The 24420-nt window shown below is 38.5% G+C and overlaps 1 protein-coding gene across 1 annotated transcript in view; it reads left to right on the plus strand.

Annotated features, from left to right (window-relative positions):
* LOC118411811 (cadherin-23-like) overlaps nucleotides 1-24420 on the plus strand; it is a 96121-nt gene that overhangs the window by 6231 nt on the left and 65470 nt on the right. The window contains exons 8-22 of the mRNA XM_035814297.1: nucleotides 4880-5005; nucleotides 5366-5444; nucleotides 8434-8549; nucleotides 12442-12630; nucleotides 14301-14450; nucleotides 14833-14991; nucleotides 16154-16212; nucleotides 16713-16962; nucleotides 21508-21665; nucleotides 21913-21919; nucleotides 21997-22227; nucleotides 22683-22755; nucleotides 23120-23295; nucleotides 23483-23536; nucleotides 24083-24190. Coding sequence (XP_035670190.1) covers nucleotides 4880-5005; nucleotides 5366-5444; nucleotides 8434-8549; nucleotides 12442-12630; nucleotides 14301-14450; nucleotides 14833-14991; nucleotides 16154-16212; nucleotides 16713-16962; nucleotides 21508-21665; nucleotides 21913-21919; nucleotides 21997-22227; nucleotides 22683-22755; nucleotides 23120-23295; nucleotides 23483-23536; nucleotides 24083-24190 — 1935 coding nt within the window. The remainder of the gene's footprint in view (nucleotides 1-4879; nucleotides 5006-5365; nucleotides 5445-8433; nucleotides 8550-12441; nucleotides 12631-14300; nucleotides 14451-14832; nucleotides 14992-16153; nucleotides 16213-16712; nucleotides 16963-21507; nucleotides 21666-21912; nucleotides 21920-21996; nucleotides 22228-22682; nucleotides 22756-23119; nucleotides 23296-23482; nucleotides 23537-24082; nucleotides 24191-24420) is intronic.

Genomic DNA, 24420 nt, shown 5'->3' on the forward strand with positions numbered 1-24420 from the left:
CCCCAGGATTTTGAATGGAAATCCTGTCAAAGGTGTGACGATGCTAGGGGGGTCTGGGGAAATGCTCCCCGGGGAAAATTTTGAAATCTAGACCCCCTGAAAGGCTATTTCCTTTATTTTGAGGGGCAAATTTTGCTGGTAGACTCAGCTTGGTTCAATCAAAATCTTTATATGCCGATTATTTCCATCAAAGAGGACGGATCGGGCAAAATTTGTGTCTCCCCCCCCCCCCCCCCAAGTATCAAAATTCCCCCAAAGGACGGACGCTGGCTAGAACCCTGGTCCCAGTGTATTTTAAGTACTGAGTCATTGTTACGTACAGAAGCCATTTAGTATTCGTGGACATGAACTGGAGCCTGCCTGGACTTGTAGGACACCAGTGGTGTATCAATTTTCCCTTCTTCAATGAGATATACTTTCTCTAGGCTAGGAGTATGTAAGGCCGATTCAATGCGATAGGTTGGTTTTCAAAATGAAAGTCAAGCTGTGCAATTAAACAGCTTCTACTGTACCAGACAACCAAAGATGCACATTAGTAAGGCCCTACAGGCTAGTGCTCTGTGAGGTACCATATCTTAGATCCCTTATTTCCACCTGCAAGTTTTACAGCTTAGTGGGGGGACAGATTTACATGTTTCACCATTTGTATGCAGTTTTACTGGCGACCCTCTTGATTAATGTTTTTGGTGTGTGTGTGTGTGTGTGAGCATTGTGTGTGGGTGTGTGGGTGTTTGTTGCCAGCATAACTCAAGACATTGTGGATGGATCCTTATGAAATTTGGTATCTGGGCAAGTTGTGGCAAAGGAAAGAAAGAACCAGTCACAACTTCCAGCGGCAACTTGCTAAATGCAGCAAAACTTCCAGTGTTTTAACATCTTTTCTATTCTATAATGCCAGACAGACAACCAAAGAAGTACATTATCATGGCCCTTAGTATCTTAGATCCCTTATTTCCACCTGCCAGTTTTACAGCTCAGTGGGGGGAGAGATTACATGTTTCACCATTTGTATGCAGTTTTACTGGCAACCCCGCTGAGCGCCAAAGGTCACTGTGCGGGTTTCAACATACATCAGCAAGTCAGGTACACAGGGTTCTATCCGGGTAGTGATTCGCTCCTAAATTTGGTTCTTCTACCTGTCTGGGGAACTGTACTTGTACATTCAAATATTTTAGTGGTGATGTTACTTAATGAGCAAATTAAGAAATGGCTTCTAGAGTACTCGTTCAATGACAACAGGTCCTCCAGCAAGAGGATGGAGGATGTTTCAGGTGTAGGGACCAATCAGTGCCCTCGTCCAAAATTTGGACAATTCCAGGTGTTAGAGATGTCCAGGTTCCCCAACGGAATAGCAGAGAAGCGAGTATATACAGTGTATAATAAACGCCGGAGCAAAACTACTATCTGGATGGTACCCATGCAGGCTACTAGCTTGGTGAAGCCTACAGAGGTAGAATTAGAAAATTCAGTACAGGTATGGCTTAGGTCCAGACCTGATCCGGACCTACAGGTAACATATTTTTGGCTAAGGTAAAGTTTGTGCTAACTTAACACCATAACCGCTACGCCAAAAGGTCCAGATCAGTTGGGCTAGTCAATTGGTGACGCTTCAACCCAACTCAGAATTTACCTAAGGATGGTGATTTAATGTAGTACACCTGCAGACTAGATAAAAGACTGTCTCCAAAAAAATGCTTCCAATAAAATTATTGTTTTCAATGGTCGCTCCCCACAAAGAAACATTATACATGTAGCAAGCTAGAAGAATACCAGGTGATCCCCACAATGCTTATCAAACCATCCCCAAAAGTCTCCCTTCAGAATGAATGGATCAATCTCAGCCTACAGGGAAGATGAACAGGCAGTGTTAAATAAGGGTATTAGACTGAGTGTTACATTTGCCAATTCTTGGTCAGTGTTGTAGCCATCAAGGTCGCATCAATTTCATTTGTTCAACTTGATATTCTGTGAATAGATGCTCCCCTCTGATGTTGGTGATATGGTTATTTGTTTATGAAAATCAAGCACACATGTGGATGGGGTGAGAACGTATATCTCACCTTTACCACATGTATTGCCCTGGCATGACATACAATTAATGTTGCTGAAACAAAAAACAGTTTATTTTTAACTGTCCAACATATGGAATAAACATGTAACTCGAAAACATCATAATTGAACATACATATAATCAAACATACTGCACTATTTGAGTGATCAGTACACTAACATGGCTGGACACTACCCCAATCTCACACATTGTCACATCTACTTCCTTACCTATAAACATGCACCAGTCATAATGTCATGTGGCATTGGCCATGAATAGGAAATGTGAAATAATCATATCAACAGAATGTATGAAATAATCATCTCAAATAAAATGTGGTAGTTACTTTATTCGTTCATCAAAATTTACCACTACTTCCCAGCATGACATACAGTATAAAATGTGAATATTGCTGAAACTAGAACATTTATCTTAAATTGTGGAATAGACATGTAACAGCATGATAAGAAATTATATGTATTTGAAATCATCATAATTGAACATACAATCATATAATCAAACTTACTGCACTATTTGAGTGATCAGTAAACTAACGTGGCTGGACACTACCCCAATCTCACACATTGTCACGTCTACTTCCCCACCTATAAACATGTACCAGTCAGAATGTCATGTGGCATTGGCAATGAATAGGAAATGAATAATTCCATTACGGTTGATGACATCCCGCCACGTCTACACGGCACAGTTAATACCTCCTAATAAATGAATTATGGGGGAGGGATGGGAGGGCTGTTAATTTACCAAGTGTGAAATTACACGCTGAGGCCCGGCAGTACATATAGATGTTCGACTGTTTTATTTGTTCACGTTGTCACCGCGGGGTTGATAATTTGATCGGAACACAGGCTGCTTCGCTGCTTAGGGATTTACTCAATGTGTCTTTTGCTCTGACTTAATTAGTTTTTGGTATAAATGAACATTTGGTATAAAGGAATGTGTAAGAAAGGAATTACAGAAAGTAGAAAGTACAGACTCAGATGATGTGTATGTGTCTTTGTGTGTGGGGTTGATAATTTGATCAGAACACAGGGTGCTTCGCTGCTTAGGGATTTACTCAATGTGTCTTTTGTTTTGACTTAATTACTTTTTGGTATAAATGAATAGGAATGTGTAAGAAATGAATTACAGAAAGTAGAAAGTAGAGACTGAGATGATGTGTATGTATGTGTGTGTGTGTTTGTGTTTGTGTGGAGTTGATAATCTGATCAGAATGCAGGCTGCTTCGCTGCTTAGGGATTTACTCAATGTGTCTTTTGCTCTGACTTAATTACTTTTTGGTATAAATGAATAGGAATGTGCAAGAAAGGAATTACAGAAAGTAGAAAGCACAGACTACTGGGCTGTTGTTTATGATTTTGCTGAAATAATCTTTCATCTTCTCAAGAAGCCCAGTATGTTATTATTGGTACTGTGTAAGAGTAAAATTAACAGTGAGCAGATAATCATTGGACAGAGCAGAGCACATTGCACAAATACTTGTAGCCTCATACAGCTTAAACTTACACAGTTGATATTTTCTGAAAAACTTCTATGGTACTCAGTGCGATCATATTGACCCCCAGCAGGGGTCTTCACACCTCGTTGAAAGTTGAAAAATTTTGAGATTTATTCTAAAAATCTTTGATGTTGAGATGTTTCAAGTCAATCTTGAGATTTTTCCTGAGAATCTTGAGATCTTGTTATGAAGTCAAAAGCTCAAAAGATCTCAAGATTTTTTTCCAGGCCCTTTCAAAGTATCTCAAGACACTTTTAAACAATCTTAAGATGTTTCTGAAAAAAATCTCAAGATACAAAATGTTTCATTTCAAGATGTTTCTTCAAATTTTAAAACGTCTCAAGATTTATACTTAAAGGCAATCTTGAATGAAATGTTAAAAGTTCTTTCTAAGATTGATACAAATCATTATCAAAAGTACTCAGACTCATTTTGTTGTTAAATTTGGTATTGATTCAGACCAGTTTCTTGGAGTTCCACTTCATGATTAGAAGAAAATGTTGTGCTTGGATTGTGTACGTTCGCGGCCAAAAAAGGTGGTAAATGGGAAAAAGACAGAAAGAGGCATTTTTGTGATGGATTTGATGAGGCCACCTTGAAAACCGCAAACATATGACCACCGCAAACATTTTTGTTATTACAGTAACCCAATATCTGTATCTGTATCTATATAGCCGGTATAACTGCCCTTTGGCGTTATACACCAGCTTTGCAGGTACGCGGCGCGGCAGCAGATGGTTATATTTATAACCCCTAGTTAGCAATGATAACTGACCCTTGCTATATCTCAGCTTTCTATTTTAGCACTCTAGAAAACTCTTTTAACTTCATACTTACTTGAGTCACTTAAGTCTTGCACTTTATTCTGTCTTATAGACTAATGGATTTACTCTCACTGTCTCTCTCTCTTTCTCTACTTCTCTGTGCCCTTCGGTGACTTTCCTGTGACCTCAACCTTTAGAATGTGTTTGAAGAGGTGAGCATTAGGTACCTTCAGGCATGTTTTGAACAATATTCTTTCATCAACTTTAAAAGTTTAAATGCAGTATCACGATGTGAGCAATATTATGCATGCATGAAAAGTTTTTTAAGTGCACATACATCTCTCGTTGTTTTTATCACTTATGAATGGTACAATATAAGAGGTATAGTTTAATATTGGAAAGCACTTTTGCATTTTATTCTTCCTCTAGAATTGAAAAGTTGTAATCTTTACTTCCCAGTATATTCTTTTTCATATCAATTCATAGAGTTCTGCTCTCCCTTCATCAATGTAAAAGGAAAATTTATGTTCATTTTGTTTCCTTCAGGATGGAGGTAACCCCTGGTTGTCCACTTCCACTAACCTGGTGATCCAAGTCAAGGATGTCCAAGATTCCGACCCCGTCTTCCTCGGCCTGCCTTACGACGCCACCGTTAGGGAAGACGCAGAAGTTGTGAGTATGGCAAGATCTACATCATTTCAGTCCTTTGCACACTGGCCGCGTGGCACAACTGCAGTGTTTGGCCCAGAACGTAGAAGTGCTCTGGGATTTGAATCCTATATCTGTATCTATATACAACTGTAACTGGTATACACCAGCTTTACAGGCTATGGGTGGGCACTGATACAATACACTGATACAAAACCGTTTTTGTCCCTGTTCCCTGTTGGTCCAGAAAGAAGAGAAGACCTGAAAAATTCAGTGAACCGGGTTAAGGACCAATTAGAACATATTGTATCAGTAGGCATTCATTCATTTCTTTCACAGAAAATTTTTTTAAATGTCTTTTATGTCTTTTTATGTCTTCTTCAGGGTCATGTGATAGTAAGAATATCTGCCATGGACCAAGACTCAGGCATTCCAAATGACATCCAGTACAGTATAGTCACAGGTAAGTAGAGTTCATTTTTCTGGAATATTGCAGTCAGCTATATCTTCAATCACAATAATGCCTTTAGTTAGTTTCCTTTCTTTTTTATTAGTAAAAAAGATAGAGGTTGAAGGCAGATGAATTCACTTTTCATGAAAATGTGGTCACATTGTCTTGGATGCAAACTTGGAAGAAAGATTTTGCAACTGCTGGCATCCCCAAATATCATGTGTCTATAGATGTATCATGACACAATAAATGTTTGGCTTTAGCTCTTCTTTGAATGACAATGATAAATGGTGATAGATATTGTATGTTTGCACCTTTTTGCTGTCAGCAAGTTGCTTTGTTGCAGACCTGTCAAAATGTTACTCTTTGTCGAAGCCCATAATAATCCAATCCAATCTAATTAAATCCCATCCAGATTAATTCTTGTACGGTTTTATCTCAGTCTTGTTAGGAATTCTAATTTCATTAGACAGTCTGAAATCCCCTTGAAGCTATTGTTATGCGTAGCCATCACTTTACTTAAGCTACGAAGTGTAATAAAAGTACCCTTAATTCTAAAACTAGGTCAAAGCTGTAAATTTTTTTCTGATGATGCTTGAATGAATCTATTGCTAATTTTACTAGAACCTGGTACAAAACCTACGTAATACTATTTTTTTTGTATTTCATTTTCTAACAGGTTCCTAAGATTCAACTATTTCTAGTACTCTGATACAGTGTAATCTACTTGATTTCATTATGTGCTAATTCTATGACAATCAAGTATTGAGATTTTACTGGTTGCTTCCAACCATTTAGCCACTAAGTCTGATAAAAGTACACTTAATTCTAAAAGTAGGTCAAAGCTGTAAATTTTTTTCAAATAATGCTTGAATGAATCTATTGCTAATTTTTACTAAGTAAAAAACCTTCATAATATCGCATTTGTGAACACACACACATTGTATTTCATTTTCATACCAGGTTCCTAGGATTCAAATACTTCAAATACTCTGATACAGTGTAATCTACTTGATTTTGTAATGTGTTAATTTGATGACAATCAAGTATTTTGATTTTACGGGTTCTTTCCAACCATTAAGCTACAAAGTACACTTAATTCTAAAACTAGGTCAAAGCTGTAAAAAATTTTTTTCAAATGATGCTTGAATGAATCTATTGCTAATTTTACTAAGTAAAAAACCTTCATAATATCGTATTTATGAACACACACACATTGTAGTTCATTTTCATACCAGGTTCCTAGTATTCAACTATTTCTAATACTCTGATACAGTGTAATCTACTTGATTTCATTATTCGATGACAATCAAGTATTTAGATTTAACTGGTTGCTGCCAACCATTAAGTAAATGAATCTAATCATTAACATTATTCTTGCCATTTTTCTTGCCAATCCTATTTGGTTTTGTCGGTATATTCTAGCAATCTAATCTCAAATGGATAGCCCTTCAGTACCAAGGAGAGTAGGCAACACCAATTTAATTTGCTGGTTCACGGATTTACAAAAAATGAAAAATTGGAAAAACAGGAAGAAACAGCATGAAAAAATGGAAAAAGGCATTAAAACAAATCCTGGGGATCAGGTGTATGCCTTGGTGCACTCACTCGACAGCTTTATGGAGTGGACATGGTCATATTCAAGTTTTCCTCCCTGCCCGTTGCATTTAAGATCTCCGCTTGCTATATTTTCACTTTAAAAAATCTGTGAACCAACTAATTAAATTGGTGTGGCCTGAGCAAGACACTAAAAAGAAACACTAATTCTGTTTTACACGGCAAGCTTTATTTTGTACACAGGAAATCAATAAGATGATGAAACGGAGTGATTGGATTAAATTTGCTTATCGAGTCAGCACTTGTAGGTAATGAAAATAAAGGGCGTTTTAGGGATGTGTTGACTTGTGGCGTGTCAGGTTTAGGAGGTATATAAATGGTTTATTGACACTTTGATATCGCAGTCATCTTAGAAGGGCTAAAGTATATGAAAAGTTACGAGTAATGATAAGAAAGCACAGTTAAACGTTTACGTTAGATGTACATGTAATATGCTGTGGAAAGCGGATTTATTAGAAGTGTTAACTATGTTCTGAAGAATGAAAATAAATTGAATGATAAAATCAATCAACATTTCCATGAGAATCTGGGCTTTATCATAAGTGATGTCCAAAAATGCCCGAACTACCATTCTTTTTGATGATGCCTAACCAATAATGATACTTTTCAGATTAAAACGCAAGATTGGATATAACGTTACAGCCGTTCAAATGATTTAGAAAGGGATGTTGGGCTATTAGAAAATTGAATGTCCAGTAATAGTGATAACCATGTGTCTAGAACTAAAAGCCTAAGCCAATTGTTACACAATTTGTTCTCAATATAAAGACATAATAAATTTTTTACAAAATACAAAGTATGGTACATAATTCAATCAAGTTCGTAATTCTAATCTACCTTATAAAAGAGTGATGTTGTGTAGTATGGGCTTTACAATCATCGGATTAATTTCTATGTTAAACATGTAATGCTAATTCACCTTTATCCATGGAGTAACCAATATGAATCCGTTATTTTAAAAACACTGAAGGTATTTAGGGATATCAAGTCGATGGAGTTGGTTTCAGATTAGAATGTTTTCAAAATTGCAGTTTGAAACCACCGTTGTCTGTTTACTTGATATCTTTGAATGCCCCATTTTGTAAAACAACAGATATACTGTAAATGTATAAACTTTCTTGGTGGTTTAATGTTCGCGGTTTTTGCGGTTGCCGCTTAACCGTAAATTTAAAACCACTGCAAACATTTTTCCATGGCAGTACGAGACTACAGTGCATGGTGCTACCGCAAACTTAAAACCACTGTGAAAAGTCCTTTTTCCCGCTACCGCGAAATTAAATCTCCGCGAACTGAAATGCATTTACAGTATGTCATACACTGATAAAGATGAACTAGCGTTACACTAGCTAACTGCCCATGTTGTATTGAAATGTTTTTAAAACAGGGAATGTGGACAACGTGTTTGACCTTGACGATCTCACCGGTGAATTGAGGGTAGCCAAGGTCATAGACAGGGAGGCAGAAGGTTTCAACCAGGGGCCACTGACCATCACTGTACAGGTACTTATTAGAGTTTTAGTTTACTTTTATTAGTTTATTGTGTGATATGCTTTATCCAATCATCATAAGGCCACACTGACTTAATTTTATGGATGACATTGATCCTTTGGAGACCTCAAAACTTATGTGGGTGGGTGAAAAAAGAAAATCCAGTAAAAATAAAAAGTGCTGCTAGACCATAGGACTAAACATCCAGACCATTCTTTCCCAGGCATTCTTTCACGTTATATTGCCCTTCCTGTTTAAAGAGGGGAACAAGGGCACAGTGCCCTGACCATGTGCCTCCCTACCCTGGAGAGCAGGTCCTCCGGTAAGCATGAAATTCTGATTGACCAGGGATGATATGGGGTGACATATGGCCACAGATTTTTTGCGGAAAACAGACAAAAATCAATGCGTGCAAGGATGTCATCCATACAATTAAGTCAGTGTGGCCTTACTCAATATAGAAAATAATGTACAAAAGATGAAAATGCTCTTATTTTACATAAAAGTTTTCTTTTACATAACCATTTTTCTCACCTGCTGACGTTTCGATGTCTGTCAGACATCTTCCTCAGAGCTTCTAACTGGAGTTCTGCTTCTTGCCGCTATATGTAGCCGATGTAGGCGGTGCTTTTGCGGCAAGAACACTATCCCAAACGTGGCTTAGCTTGTACCACCCTTTGTCCCGGTTCATCATTGGGGTGGACTTCCTTATCCAGACTGCTTCTTTAATCCAACGTATCAGATTCATCTGTTGTCTTCTCTATCTATAAACCTTGCCCCTCCCAGTCCATAACGCATTTCTTTCTGGCAACATGGTCTGTGACTGCGGATTTCTTATCTTCTCTTTTCTGGGCTATTATTTTCGGGATGTGATTTATTGTTTACGTCCCCCTCTGTGCCTGGTACCCTGACCCTTTATGTGTGATACATGACGCCAATATCAGGCCATGCTTTACCTGTCGTCAGTAGTGGATGGATATTGATAGAAGGTTTATGTTTACTATCGCAGCAGGTAAACCTGTTATGCTTCATTCTGGTGTGTCACGCGTCGGTTCTGCTCTAGTTATCATTCATGGTCATCAGGGCTCGAAATTTATTATTGGAAATGCAATTTGTACAGGTGCAGCTAACCAAAAAATTTAGGCATACAGGAAATATTTGAGTGCACAACATAAATCAAAGTGGTCAGCAAATTCTACTCTACACCCTGCTACCTCTCTTCAGAATTTGACATTCTAGGCTAGTGAACTTCAAGACCATAAACATTAGTAACACAACAAGGGTTATAAAAATTGTTCTGACATTTAAATGTCAAGAATACTTTTAGATTGCTATATACTAGTATGAAATAGGAACTTTAACATATTTACTTATTTAATGTTACACAAATTAGGTGCACTGGTGCACCCACAGTAAATAGTAAATAGAATATTACCAGTAGGTGTACAGTTCAAATGCTGGGTGCACTAAATAAAAAAAAAGTGCATGTGCACCCAGTATTTTGAGCCCTGATGGTGGTATAAATTATGTTCATGGCCAAAGTTGGAAATGAATATTTTACTGCATGTGTTGTGGAAACGAGTGCAGTGGCTTGCAGTGGTTTAGTGTGTTCTGCAGACATGGCAGGATTTTGTAATCTAGTTGCTTCACCTTGTTTCAAATACTGTATACTAGAATATCCCATCCTGGATACTACTTGAAAAGCATTGCAAAACATACCACCACTTTTGAAGAGAGAATTATGTGCAATGCATGTTTGTCAAAGTTAGAATTTGGTCAAAATACCTCAAAAACATTTATAATTCTTTGCTATAGTGGTATCAGGCTTCTCTTCTTTCTGTGAACATGGAATAAAGTCCATGGCAAGAAAGTACAGGTACATGGATAATATGTTGATTAAGTGTTTCCTACAATCTTCCACAGAATAGTATTCATGATTCCTGCTGTCAATTGAAAAAGCCCATCATGTAGTGGCCATTTCCAATTTAATTACAGCAGAGTGCTTTAATTGCTTAACCTCTGTATTATGTTTGTTGTGTTCATGGGATGTAATGAAATAAGTCTGACACACCTCTCAATTAGTACAATGGAGGTTCCTCGATTGATTTCTTGCTTTTCTTTTATTATTTTCTTTGTCACTCAATCTCCTACAATTTTTTGGCAATCTAAGATATGACGAAGAAGACAGAGTTTGTTTTTCCGAATCTTTTTTTTAATCATTTAAGGAAATATTCAAAGTAAAACATTCTGAAGAACAGAAAACCAAGAGGGATGGAAAAAACTGGTTGTCACATCTTCTTGGTTGCCCCAACAATTATCATAATGTTAGTACATTTGTAGACAGACTTAGGATAGATGAGAGATGGGATGAGAAAGGAAAACTATTCTGTACTCATCCAGTCAGTATAGCTACAACTACAGTAATCATTGTCTTCTTTGTGAAAAAGGCTGTTACGGTAACCATATTTCCTCAAATAAAGTATGCACCCAAATTAAAATGCGCACCCCTGATTTGGGGCAAGACAGAGCTGTGGGACTGAAAGCTAAAATGAAAAACAAAACAAATAAAGTATGCACCCCTTCCCCACAAATTTTGAACAGACCTTGAACTGGATAAATTCAAATTTATGATGTTTTCTGGCATAAGTGTGTTCTTAAATAGGGCATTGTAATAAGTCTGAAATTAGAACCAAACACTGACAGTAGAACTTTCTTTTGCATATGTTAGCTTTTGACCCCAGTTCATATTATGTAGGAATATGGTATCCATTAATCATAACTGCAATAAAATGAGGTCACTTTTCCCCAAATCCCTGGGAACTGCTCAAAATTGGCACCCTCATATTCGGGCCATAATGATTTGGTTGGTTATTTGGATGACATAGTCTGGTTGTCACAAAGCATCCAAACATCCAAAAACTGATGCAAGCATGTAAAGAAAAAAGAAGACTTTTGGCCAAAAAAAGTTGCCTTCATTATCAAATCTACAAATAACTGATCAGGAAGGTTAAACGGATGACTATGCTATAAAGCCTACCAAGCAATAAATTCTTCATTTTTGTTCTTTTTGTTCTTTTTTCTTAGACTTTGGAATTGACTTAGATATTCTACAACATTAGTATCAGTTGTTCAATATTTTTGCATTGTATGTTTACTAATTTTGTAGCTTCTTTGCACAATTTACAGTATGGACGAGTTATAAACTTTAGAGGGAGGGGGGCACAGAGGAAAATTGATGCATGCAGGGATGTAATCCATGTAATCAAGTCAGCGTGGCCACAAGTAGAACTGGTGAAATATGGCCTATCTGTAATGGTGATGACCTCACCCCTATTGAATGACTTCTGCGGTTCAGATTGTCCCATGCAGGCAATTTGGTAAATAAGCTTTTAGTGGAAAATGGTTGTGTGATTATTGCAAGGTGAAAAAGGAATTTAAGACCATGGTCATAAAGCAAATATGTTATGCAAAACAAATTTTGACATGTACAACTATTTTCTAGATGTTGCTGTAAAGTATTGTAAACTTTATGCAACATCATCTGAAACCTTGAACAACATTTCATGTAGAAATAGCTCCTGCATTTTTTCATCTTAGATTTCAATTTATAAGACTATTGTCTAATAAAGCTTAACTCTGAGGATGAACATTGGTTAACTTTGTCTGCCTAATGTTTTTTCTGTGTCCCACTCATTGTCTGGGGTGGCCGTGTTGTTGATCATTGCATCCCTTTGTAGTAGCCACAGGCTATTTGGGCAGCCCTGGCTGTGCGTGCTGAACAGCCAAACCAATAAATAAATAAATAAATCGCTGTTAATCTGTCATTTTAAGCTTAAAAATGGACAAAAAATCCTTAAGCTTAGATGTTTTTGAAGCTCAGATTTCTTTGTTTCATCCTTTTCAGGCACTTGAGATTCCGACAGGAGATTCCCCGGGAGGCGCTTTCATCCGTACGACCTTTGACATCGCCATCATCGATGTCAATGACGAGACACCAACCTTCGACCAATCAGAATACAGCATCACCGTGTCTGAATCCACCCTTGTTGGAGCAGCGTTGCCCTTGACGCTGCAGGTCAACGACCCTGATGAGGTATGGCATTCCATCTAAAGGCCCAACCAATTTAATTTCTTGGTTCACGGATTTTTTCATAAAAAATACGGAGCGAGAGGGCGAAATAAAAATAAAAATTGTAAAATGGTTGGGGTAAAGGTAAGGGCTAATCCAAAACATAAAGAATAAAAAGTTTTCAGCTTGAAAAAAGTACAAAAACACTATTACTGTACAGTAACAGCACCTGTTCATTGAAAATTACAAAAGTAGTGTCAGTTTTTATGTTTGCTACACCAGAAAGTTGGTGAATGGTTTCATTAATGGTGAAAATTTGCTGAGTGGCAATTTTTATTTTCATTTTTTTTTTAAAAAAATAGGAGCGAGCGAATCCGTGAACCAAAAAATTAAATTGGTGAATAATAGTAGTAGTAGTAGTAGAAGTAGTTACTGTAGTAGACTGGTTTAAGAAAGCAATACGCATAACAGTCCTCCTGGCAACCTAGGAGCTGAATTGCGAGGACATTACAATCATGTTCCATTCCACAGTACAACTGAAAAATAAATAAATAACAAATAAAATCTTCATTTTGATCTTCTTTTAATATGGCCAATGTTTTGTTGCGGGGCTAGAGTAACTTCAGAAGAGAAGTTAGTGCAGGCTTGCAGTTTCATCATGTTGCTTTTTGCAATCAGTTGACAAGATTGAACACTGGGTGAACTGCTTGTTGCCTGATATGGTTCAGCTACCAGGCAATTGATAATCACTAAAAGATTCTGTCTGCTCACCCCTGGCAAGGTCAAATGTGATCGGTTCATCAATGTCAAATGACCCGACCTTGGCAGGGAAGGTGTACGTTTGAAGTACTTTGATTTGTGATAACCTTGGAGCTATAGGGTCTGCTTGGAAGATCTGTCAATGAATTCTTGGCCGTTACCTATACATTTTGTGTATAAGAAGTCTTCAGAAAACATTGAAACAATGTTAGTTATGATTTGCTGAAGTGCTTTCCTTACAACATGCATTGGAAGGCAACATGCTTAATACCAGTCCACAGTGCTGAATCTTGGTCCTGTCCTTGGTGCTGAAATATGTGTTATTTTGCCACTGTTAGTTATTTACATAAAAAAAATTCATGACGTTGATGAAGGATAGTAGCTGTTTGGTGTTGTATGTGGCATAACAGGTAGAGTGTTGGCCTCAAACCTGAGAAAGGTCCTGGGTTAGATGCTCTCCCTGCCCCTGACGTTGCACTCTTCGCTTCACCCTGGCGTAAAAATGAGTACCTGACTTTAGTCGGGGAGGTAAAACTGCTACCTTTACCTTCACTTGGGTGCAGTGCCACATTGTCCTTGTCTGTCAATCAATCAATCAATCAAAAATGGTTTATTATCAAAACAAGGTTCTGGCAGCCAGAGGCTGAATTGTGTATTGTTGCTTATTTCAACATACATATTAATCAATTTCTAGCACTTGATTGCACTTTAAAACTAATGATATCGGAGAATATTACTGTTTTAGTGGATAGTTCTTTTGACATGAATAAAAACATACATGATTTACTGTTTGTAGTCAAAGCAATTTTTAACAAAAATAACAAATATAAAAAAGTAGCTGTTAGGCTACTAATTCTCAATTTCTTTTTAGGGTAAAGGAAGAGGGTTAAAGACTGTTTAACCATTCAACTCTTTCTCCTTTGTTGTACTTGCAGGAAGAGAATGGTGCATACATGCTGCACCTGGTGGGGCTCACGGCTCCCCAGTTCCTGGTCTCTCCGTCCTCGGCCATGGGAGAAGCTGCCATCACTCTCAGGGTCAACAAACCGCTGGACTATGAGGTGGAACAGATGCACCTACTGGAGGTAATAGGTTGAAGGTCACTTGAGGTCAGATGCACCTATTGGAGGTAAAGCTTCAAAGTTCACCTGAGGTCAGATGCACCTACTGGATGTAATGGGTCAAAGGTCATTTTGAGGCCACGCATGATTTCTTTACAAAGATGCAGGCGTTAGAGGAAAAATGTTTATACGAACATTGCATTCAAGGTCTTTTGTCTTCTCTCATATCTTCTTCTTTGACTTGAGACTTTGTTCATTAGTATTGGTTTTCTGATATGTTTTTGTACAATTTGCAGAATATGTTTGCTAATTTTATAGCTTCTTTGAAGGAATCACAGCATGGCTACTACCTTTTGGGGAAACAGACAAAAAAATTATATGCTTGTGTTGTCCTTCTTTCTTGCAGATTTTTGCCAATGAGACCAATGGAGAGAAATATGGGCATGCCACCATCACAATCACCCTCATCAACGAGAATGACCACAGACCAACGTTCACTCAGTCAACCTATTCACTATCTGTAGAGGAGAACATCCCCATAGGAACCAGTCTACTCAATGTATCAGTAAGTATCTACAGTCAGAATTCTGTTTACCTTGAAACAAGGCTCATTTTGAGCCACACAGATGTTCTGTGCTCAAAATACCCATTTACACACTTTCAAACGCAACCACATTTTACTTGGCACATCTTAATTTTAAACCCAGGTAAAACAGTGTGCAACCTGAGATTTTTCAGTTGGAACAATGCTTTACCCCACCTAGGTGCATAAGCTTTTGTATTTATTTCTTGATAAGATAAAACATACAAAAAAGTTAAATGTAACTGGAAGAACAGGTAATTGATAAGCAGCTGATTTGAAGAAAGTAATAACAGATAACATGGAAGTGGGGCAACCTACATGTAAATATCATCTGAATATTTCAGAAAACAGAAAACATTTTAGGAAAGAAGGACTAAAACATTTTATGAAAGGACTTTCTCCAATCTGCCTACTGCCTGCTATGTGAGAACCTCTCAGAAAACATTGAAGCAAAGTTAGTTATGATCTGCTGAAGTGCTTTCTTTACAACATCCAATGGAAGGCTAGCCTGTGTACATTCTGGATAGTAGTTTGCTCTGATGTTTATTATACACTATATACAGTCGTTTCTTGCTCCAACGTTTATCATACACTATATACAGTTGCTTCTCTGCTATTCCTACTATCTGGATGGTACCCTGGCTACTGAAAGGCAGCTTAATAACAGTCCACAGTGCTGAATGTTGGTCCTGCCCTTAGTGCTGAAATATGTATTGCTTTGCCACAAATAAATAAATGAATGAATGAATGAATGAATTGGTTATTTACATCAAAAGTTCTAAAGTCATTACGTTTACAAATGCTAGACACCCAGGTAATAGGATATACCAAATAATAGTTACTCAAGCAACTGGATATGATTTTGGAAATGGTAATAGTTTCTAGAATCAAATCCAGTTGCTTGAGTAACTATTATTTGACTCATAAAAAATTTGCTGAGAGGTCAACTTTATGGCTCAATCTTGGTTCATCACAGGATGGCTGTGTGTGAATTTTTTATTCAAAGCCACAAAAAATTAGGACCAGGTTTATTCCTAGGTGCTTTCAGTTTCATGGAGATAAGACAGTCATATTCAAGTTTTCCTCCCTGCCCAACCGTTTGTTTAGATTGGAATGGCTTAACCGAATACTTCCTTCTCTGCAGGCATCAGACAGAGATATAGGAGAGTTTGGTGATGTCACCTACTTCATCAATGATGATGAGTAAGTCATCATTTCTTTTTTTTGCTGCCTTTTGCTAATTTCCCGAGGTAATCTGTAATACTGTTAAAACAGTAATGAAATGAGTGATATTGCCGTGATGCTCTTTTAATGGCTAAAGGAGAATAACGTATGTTAGACTTCTAGATCAACAATAACTAACAATAATCATGCCATAAAATCTTCTTGTTCACTGTATCTGTATTGGTATCTATATAGCCGGAATGACCGCCCTTCTGCGTAACACACCCATTTTGCAGGTACACGGTAGCAGCTGGTTATATTACACTGAACTGCCTGTCACACCTAACTTCATCTATCTGCAAATCCTCTTTAAAACTATCCAGCAAACTGTTCCTACTTTGCTTGGTAATAAATTCCACTATACAATACTGAATGTTTTTTACCCCACCTTCTCAGTGCCAGGTTTAGGATAGACAGCACAACAGAAGCCATCTACACACAAACTAAAGTCCCTCCTCTTGTGTACTTATTCTTCCCAGTCCCAGGTTTAGGATAGACGGCAACACAGGAGTGATCTACACACTGGACCAGCTCGACTATGAGGATGCCTGGAGGTTCAGCCTGACGATTATCGCACAAGACGGAGGCACTCCGCCGCAGCAGACTGCTGCCAGGGTCAGGATTGACATTGTGGACTTGAACGACAACAGGCCGATCTTCCAGAGAGACGATTACGTCGGGACGGTGCGGGAAAATGAAGCGTCACAGACGCCGATCTTAAGAGTCAGGGTAAGGAGGTCTCTCTTTTTTTCCTCTGCAATGCCCCCCAGGCACAAGTGGAAGGATAAAGTAAAGTTAAGTTTTTTGTTTGTTATATCTACAACTTCTGTTCACCACAAGACTTCTTGTGAGTCACTGAGAAGTTGGGATCAGATAAACAAGATTGTCATGACAGATATATGTTCACCTATGCCTTGAGAATTTTGGATCAGATAAACAAGATTTTCATGACAGACGTATGTTCACCTATGCCTTGAGAAGTTGGGATAAGATAAACAAGATTGTCATGACAGATATATGTTCACCTATGCCTTGAGAAGTTGGGATCAGTTGAATAAGATTTTCATGACAGATATATGTTCACCTATTCCTTGAGAAGTTGGCATCTGATAAACAAGATTTTCATAACAGATATACATTTTGTATGTTCACCTATGCCTTGAGAAGTTGAAATCAGAATTAGATAAAAATGATTGTCATGACAGATGTATGTTCACCTAATGACTTGAGAAGTTGGTATCATATTAACAAGATCATCATGACAGATGTATGTTCACCTATGACTTGAGCAGTTTTCACTTATATCCTTCAGGGAAGTTTGATCTATGAAGATATAGTAGCACACAAAGTTTGCACTGAAGGATGCAAGCTGCATATTCAGACAGATTTATTTGGTACACTCTTTCCAGAATGAACCACTACTCTTTTTGAAGTGTGATAGGTTCTTTAACTACTATAGGTGTGGCTCTCCTCAAACACAGGACCACAATCTAAAGTCCTATCCTTAGAACATCACTTAACCTAGGTATGTCTACTAATTTCCAACTGTCGTGAGTCAAATGAGGATATTGATTTAAAGTGCCTTCTCCAAGGATTCAAACTCTGGGTACCTCTAGGTTCTGGGTTGACACCCCTGACCACAAATCCACCGTGCCATTTGCTTCTACAGCCGTGACAATCCTCCTCTTGATGGAAATCAGACCACACCAGTGTGAAACCCAAGCAGTATGCAGCTGCAGGATTGCTTATTGACTTTTGCATTAGACCTTAATGAGGAGGTTTTTCTAATTTCTGCTGGTGAAGTGTGAACAATGCAGTGAAATTGGAGGCCATATTGGTCGAGGGTTTACGGTGAAAGAAGCTAGAGTGAGGAAGACGTGTGTCATTAACACCTGTGTTCAAAGTCACCTAACATGGCCAGCAAAAATCAATAGAGTGATTCTGGGCATTCTTCTATGTTTTCATACACTCACACATGCATACACTATCCGGTTTATCGTCTGTTGTTCCCCATCCTGTGGGGGTTAGACAAGCTTGCACGTAGATGATGGGACTTGATGGCAGCTCAACAGTGTCTTCTATCATTTGTATACAGTGTGGGTATTTTTTTCCACAATTATTTATCATTCACAACTGTAGTAAAAAAGAAGTCAACAAATAAAGTGTTTATACCATATTGAGGTTCAGTTACGCTGATGACATACCAATCTATTTTCTTGGTTGCAAGACTATTTAAGGAAGCAGGTAAGGAGAAAACAGAGAGCTGGAAGAAAAACTTAGACCTCTTTAAATTCCCTCCCTGAAAGACAATCACCAATGCCATCCTGGGACAGAAATTTGCTTGTGGGATGGAAAATAATTCTACCCCATCTGTCCCAAAAATGGAACATATTTAACCAGAAAAACAGCAACATGGGCTCCTAAACAATGAGTGGGACAGAAAAATATTTTAAGGTGGAGACAGCCCTGGTTTCAACGTTATCTTTTTTGGAACCCAAATCACATCATTGGCTTCATGATAAAGATGTGGTAACAGACGGAAGGAAGGGAACCTGGAACATAAGCATGACACTGGAACTGCTGCAGCATTGATCTCGCAATCAATATCCTAGAGGAAGGAGTTGACGCCATCACACGAGGCCTAGGAAAAAATATGTTACAGTAGTGTTTCCTGTTTAGTCCTGAAAAGAATAATGTCGGTAGGAAGGGATTATATTTTTTTAGGTTGCCCCAACTCAAGTGAAACATATTACAATACAGTTCAACATAGTAAACAGTAAAGCATGAGGACACCTGTCCTTCAATGTCAAACTTTTGTAATTTTGCGCATATTATAAATTGACACTTTTATCATTCACTAGATAGGACAAGCAGTGTTTTTACTTCAATAGGAAGCAGGCTGACTACAAATTGTGACTGGAAACTGTGTGATTCCACTGCCCTCCCCCCAAAAAGTCTAGGGTCAGCAGGTTTTTCTAGGGTAGGTAGGGAAACAGGAAACACAACATTTTTTTCCTAGGCCCAAGGAAGGAGTCGACACCATCACCCGAGGAGGCGCAACATCTGGGCAATGATGCCAGATTGTCTCTTATTGATTTTTCTTTATCACTGTTAATCCCTGATGTTCTCCTAATTCCTGCACCTTTTTGTTTCATTGAACTCTTTCTCAGCAGCAGTATAGATAAGAGTCCCAGGGCTCAAAATACTTTTTTCTAAATACCTGCACTGGTGCAGGTAACATTGAAATTTACCTGCACCAGACAAATTTTACCTGCACCACTCTGAATTTAGGAAGTATAGATTATACTAAAATTGTTCAGGAACAATTGCTATTTTTTCTTTTATACAGCATATTCCTTAATAGGTGGTAGTGGTAACATTCAATGCACCTGATAACAATCCACATACACCTACATCATATGACATTTATGTATAAATGGACCAGTGCAGGTTAGGTGTAGGTTGACACTAGAAATACCTGCACAGCTCCAATTTTACCTGCACTAACCTGCATATGCAGGCAGTATTTTGAGCCCTGGAAGACAGAAAGGAATAACTCAAAGAGCATAATTCATTCTCTAAATGTTCTCTTTCCCTCTAAGTCTTCTAAGTCTTCCTCTAAAGATTTTCTTCTCATAGCTCATATTTGCTTGCTTACATATTACAATAATGTTATGTTTTTAAATCCATGATGTTTTTTAGAGGATGTGTACATGTTAGTGAATATTATGCTAGATAAGGACTACAGTACCTATAACACTCCCAACCTAAAGATTTTTTCTCTCATAGCCCTTATTTCCTTGCTCGCATCTTACAATGTGTAGTGTTTTTAAATCCAGGATGTGTTCTACAGGATGTGTACATGTTACCTAACACTCCAAACCTAAAGATTTTTTCTTCTCATAGCACTTATTTCCTTTCACACATCTTACAAATTGAATGTGTAGACTGTTTGTCAATCCATGATGTGTTCTAGAGGATGTGTAGTACATTGTAAGTGAATAGGCTAGATAATGACTGCAGTACAGCTATTATCACCTAAAACTCCTAACCTAAAGATTTTCTACTGAGGCACAATTTCCCTGCTCGCATCTTAATTACAATGTGAAGACTGTTTTAAATCCATGATGTGTTCTAGAGGATGTGTACATGTTGGTGAATAGGCCAGATGATAACTGCAGTACACCTATAATCACCTAACACTCCCTGCCTCAAGATTTTTTCTTGTCACAACTAGTTGGATGACCTTGGCTGACTGTAATATCCGAGTCAAATAAATGGATAAATAGCCTTAATTTCCTTGCTAAAATCTTACAATGTGTAGTTTTTTTAAATCCATGATGCGTACATGTAAGTGAATAGGCTAGATAATGACTGCACTACACCAATAATCACCTAACACTCCGAACCTTTTCCACTGCAGAACTGGATCAATAGAGAAAATCATAGATCGGTGTTCCCCTAACTATCCCCTAATTACGGTGGGAGTGTGCTCATTTTCCTCTCTGGATGGTCTACTGATCAGTAGTGTTGTAATGGGGGTTAAGAGTTCACAGTTTAGGGAATGGTTAGTAGAGTGGGGGAGGAATATAAGATTAGTGGCTTGTCACTGCATGAGGAATATGGGATCTTAGAATAGTGGCCGTAAGGCATTATAGAATTGCAAGATGTCATCAGCATGGTTTCAAAAGAAGAAAATGCTAAAAACATCCTACATATTACATGTAATTTTGGACAAATATTGCACTTTGGACAAACACTTCTAACCTTTTACAGCTAATACTTCAAAAGTTAATACTTCGTGAAAAGCTTCCATGCCATTGTACGGATTAAAATGACTCCCCAGTGGGAGTTGAAAATGGAAAAATCTGGAGTTTAAAAAAAATCTCCAGACTATTTTGAAAAGTCTCCAGATTGTTTCAAACAATTCCAGTCTACTTTCAAGTTGATTTACAGATTCATCATTCTGTTTCAAAAATCCAACAAACAACAAATTTATTTGGTATGACCTAAAGCACAAAATTGCTATAGTACAGCAGACTTAAGGCTAGCAGATATGGATTCACTTCTTCATAGCATGGTGCCATGTGTAATATCATGTATTGGTCTTGGTGATAGATCGCTCCCCAGTGGAAAAGATAGGACCTGCAGTTACAATATGTGATCACATATCCTGTGGGAGATTAACTTCACCATCAACACAGAGGGAGGGCATGGGTACATCTACACCTCTATTACGATTGATGTTATTTTGTTTCCTTTCCCTTCTCCCAGGCAACAGATGAAGACTCCCCTCCATACAACATTCTAGTCTATAACATCACATCTGGGGACTCTCTCCATAACTTCACCATCGGCACAGAGGATGGGTACGGATACATCTACACGTCTATAATATTTGATAGTATTTTCTTCCCTTTTCCTCCTCTCAGGCAACAGATGAAGACTCCCCACCATACAACATCCTAGTGTATAACATCACATCTGGGGACTCTCTCCATAACTTCACCATCAGCAAAGAGGAAGGGCATAGGTACATCTACACGTCTATTATAATATAATTGCATTTTTTACCCTTTTCCCTCTCTCAGGCAACAGATGAAGACTCCCTGCCATACAACATTCTAGTCTATAACATCACCTCTGGGGACTCTCTCCATAACTTCACCATCAGTACAGAGGACGGGTACGGGTACATCTACACGAGTATTATGATTAATGGTATCTTCTTTTCAAATTGCTTTTCCTTCTTCCTTGTCTCAGGCAACTGATGAAGACTCTCCACCATACAACATTCTAGTCTATAACATCACATCTGGGGACTCTCTCCATAACTTCACCATCAGTACAGAGGACGGGTACGGGTACATCTACACCTCCGCGCCGCTGGACTATGAGATGATGACGGGAAACCTGTTTGAGCTGATGGTGACGGCTACCGATGGTGGCAACCACACTCTGAACAGCACCACACGAGTGGTGATCGAGGTTGAGGTTAGTGTTGCGTCCTCTTCTTCTTCTTCTGGTTTCCTGTACAACTTTCTTTAGCTGAAGAGTCTGACACAGTCAGGAGTAGAGGTACTCAAGATACCACACCAGTGGTGATTGAAGTTGAGGTAAGCCTTTACAGGACACACTGAAAGGTGTGTACCAAATCAAACTGCAGGTCTGTGCTGGTTTCAGAAAATCTGTCAGTTTGAATATCTATCAAACAATTCCCAATAGCTATCTACTTAGTTCCTAGACCTCCTGGTTGTTGGGGGAACAAGGTTCATGTTCATAAAGAGGAAGAATTGCATCCAGGTTTTCTGTGCAATGTATGGCAGCCATCAGCAATTCTGGGAGGATGAGAGACGTTCACTCTTTGTTACTATTATGTACTCTAGCTACACACTCTCTGAAAAATGAAGAATATTAATATCTATTTTACTTCCTGATGTTTCCTACAGGATCAAAATGACAATGGCCCCGTATTCAACCAACAGGAATATAATGTTTCAGTGAGAGAGGACATATCTGCAGGTACAAAAAAGTGTTTGTTTGTTTGAACCTTTCATTCATGAGAAGCTCAGACACGTTGGGACCGCATCCTTGCTGCTACCTCACAAAGTGGCAAGGATGCTTAACTTATTTACATTCAAGAACATTCCAATGGAAGGTAATTACATCACAATAGAATAGGTCAAGTTCAGATTGCACTGACTCTGTCTCTAGCACCGATGGTATTTGGTTCATTTTGTACTGATGAAGGCAGCAGATGGTTATCAAAACGTTTGCTGCAGAATTAAACCAGTTTGTATCATAGAAGACTTTGTTTAATTGATCTACCAACCTGATGAAACTATATATGGATGATCCATGCCCTGTTTGTTTGTTTGCCCCGTAGGTGACACGGTGCTGCGTGTGTTTGCCAGCGATGCAGACATGTCCGAGGAGCTTGGACAGGACTCCGTTATTTACTCCATGTCCGGCTCCAGTCGCTTCCGAATCAACCCTCGCGACGGCGAGGTAACCACGACAACCTTCCTCGACCACGAGAGGGAGACAGACTACGTTCTGGAAGTAAGGAAATCATATCAAATTTCATAGTTGGAGGCCTGGCAAACCTGCATACCGTATCAGCCACACGGTGAATTTACATCATTACAGCAATTAAATGGCTCTTATTGTGTAGTGTCATCAACATAATGTAATGTCCAAGATATTTACACAATGTACATTGTGATGCTGTTTCTGATTTTTTTTGTAGATCAAGGCTGTTGATGGAGGGCAAGGCCTGGATCAGAGGACAGCCACAGTGTTTGTAAGTCTGATAACTTCTTAGTCTATGGTCTTATAATCTCTTGGTTGTCCATCTATTACTAGGTTAACCCTCAAACTGCCAAGCCCAACATAAAATATATACCGTGTCCTGTGCCCCGTGCTTTTATAATACACTGCATACAGTCGCTTCTCTGCTATTCCGGCAGGGAACCTTGACATTTCTAATGTCTGGAATCGTCAAAATTTTGGAGGAGGGCGCTGATTGGTCCCTACACATCAGCGAATAAAGGAAAGGGTGCAAGTGCTCAGGTGTTCCAACACCTGAAACGCCCTCCGTCCACTTGCGGGAGGGCTGTTGTCATCAACTGAGTGCTTTAGAACCCTTTCCTTCATTTGCTCATTTGCTAATTTTATTGACATCACCACCAGAAGGTTTGAATGTGCAGTTCTCCAGACAGGTAGCGGAAGCAAACATAGGAGCAAACTACTACCCGGATGGTACCCAGGCTAGACAAGAGGCACTTTGCCATCTTTAAGTTTAAAACCCTCCATACTCCATACCACACTGTGTGTTTTTCTCCCACAGGTAAACATCACAGTGCTGGATGTGAACGACAACAGCCCTGTTTTCGTCCAACCTGAGTACCACACAAACATCCTTGAAAATATCACAGACATGGAGATAGTGGTGCAGGTAAGGGCAGATTCAGTCATTGAGACAAATGACAGCTAATGTACCTTAATCTTATTTATTTGTAACACTTAAATTAACCTTTTTATGAGGGTAGCCTGTGTCTGCTGTATCCAAAAACAGGGTATTGGACAAAGGTTTTGAATGGCAATATTTTCAAAATGTTGCAGTTTGAAAGCCAACGTTAATATCAACTTGATATTCCTAAAGGCCATTATTGAGATACAACGGTT

The sequence above is a fragment of the Branchiostoma floridae genome, chromosome 3 (assembly GCF_000003815.2).
Source record: "Branchiostoma floridae strain S238N-H82 chromosome 3, Bfl_VNyyK, whole genome shotgun sequence".
NCBI lineage: Eukaryota > Metazoa > Chordata > Leptocardii > Amphioxiformes > Branchiostomatidae > Branchiostoma > Branchiostoma floridae.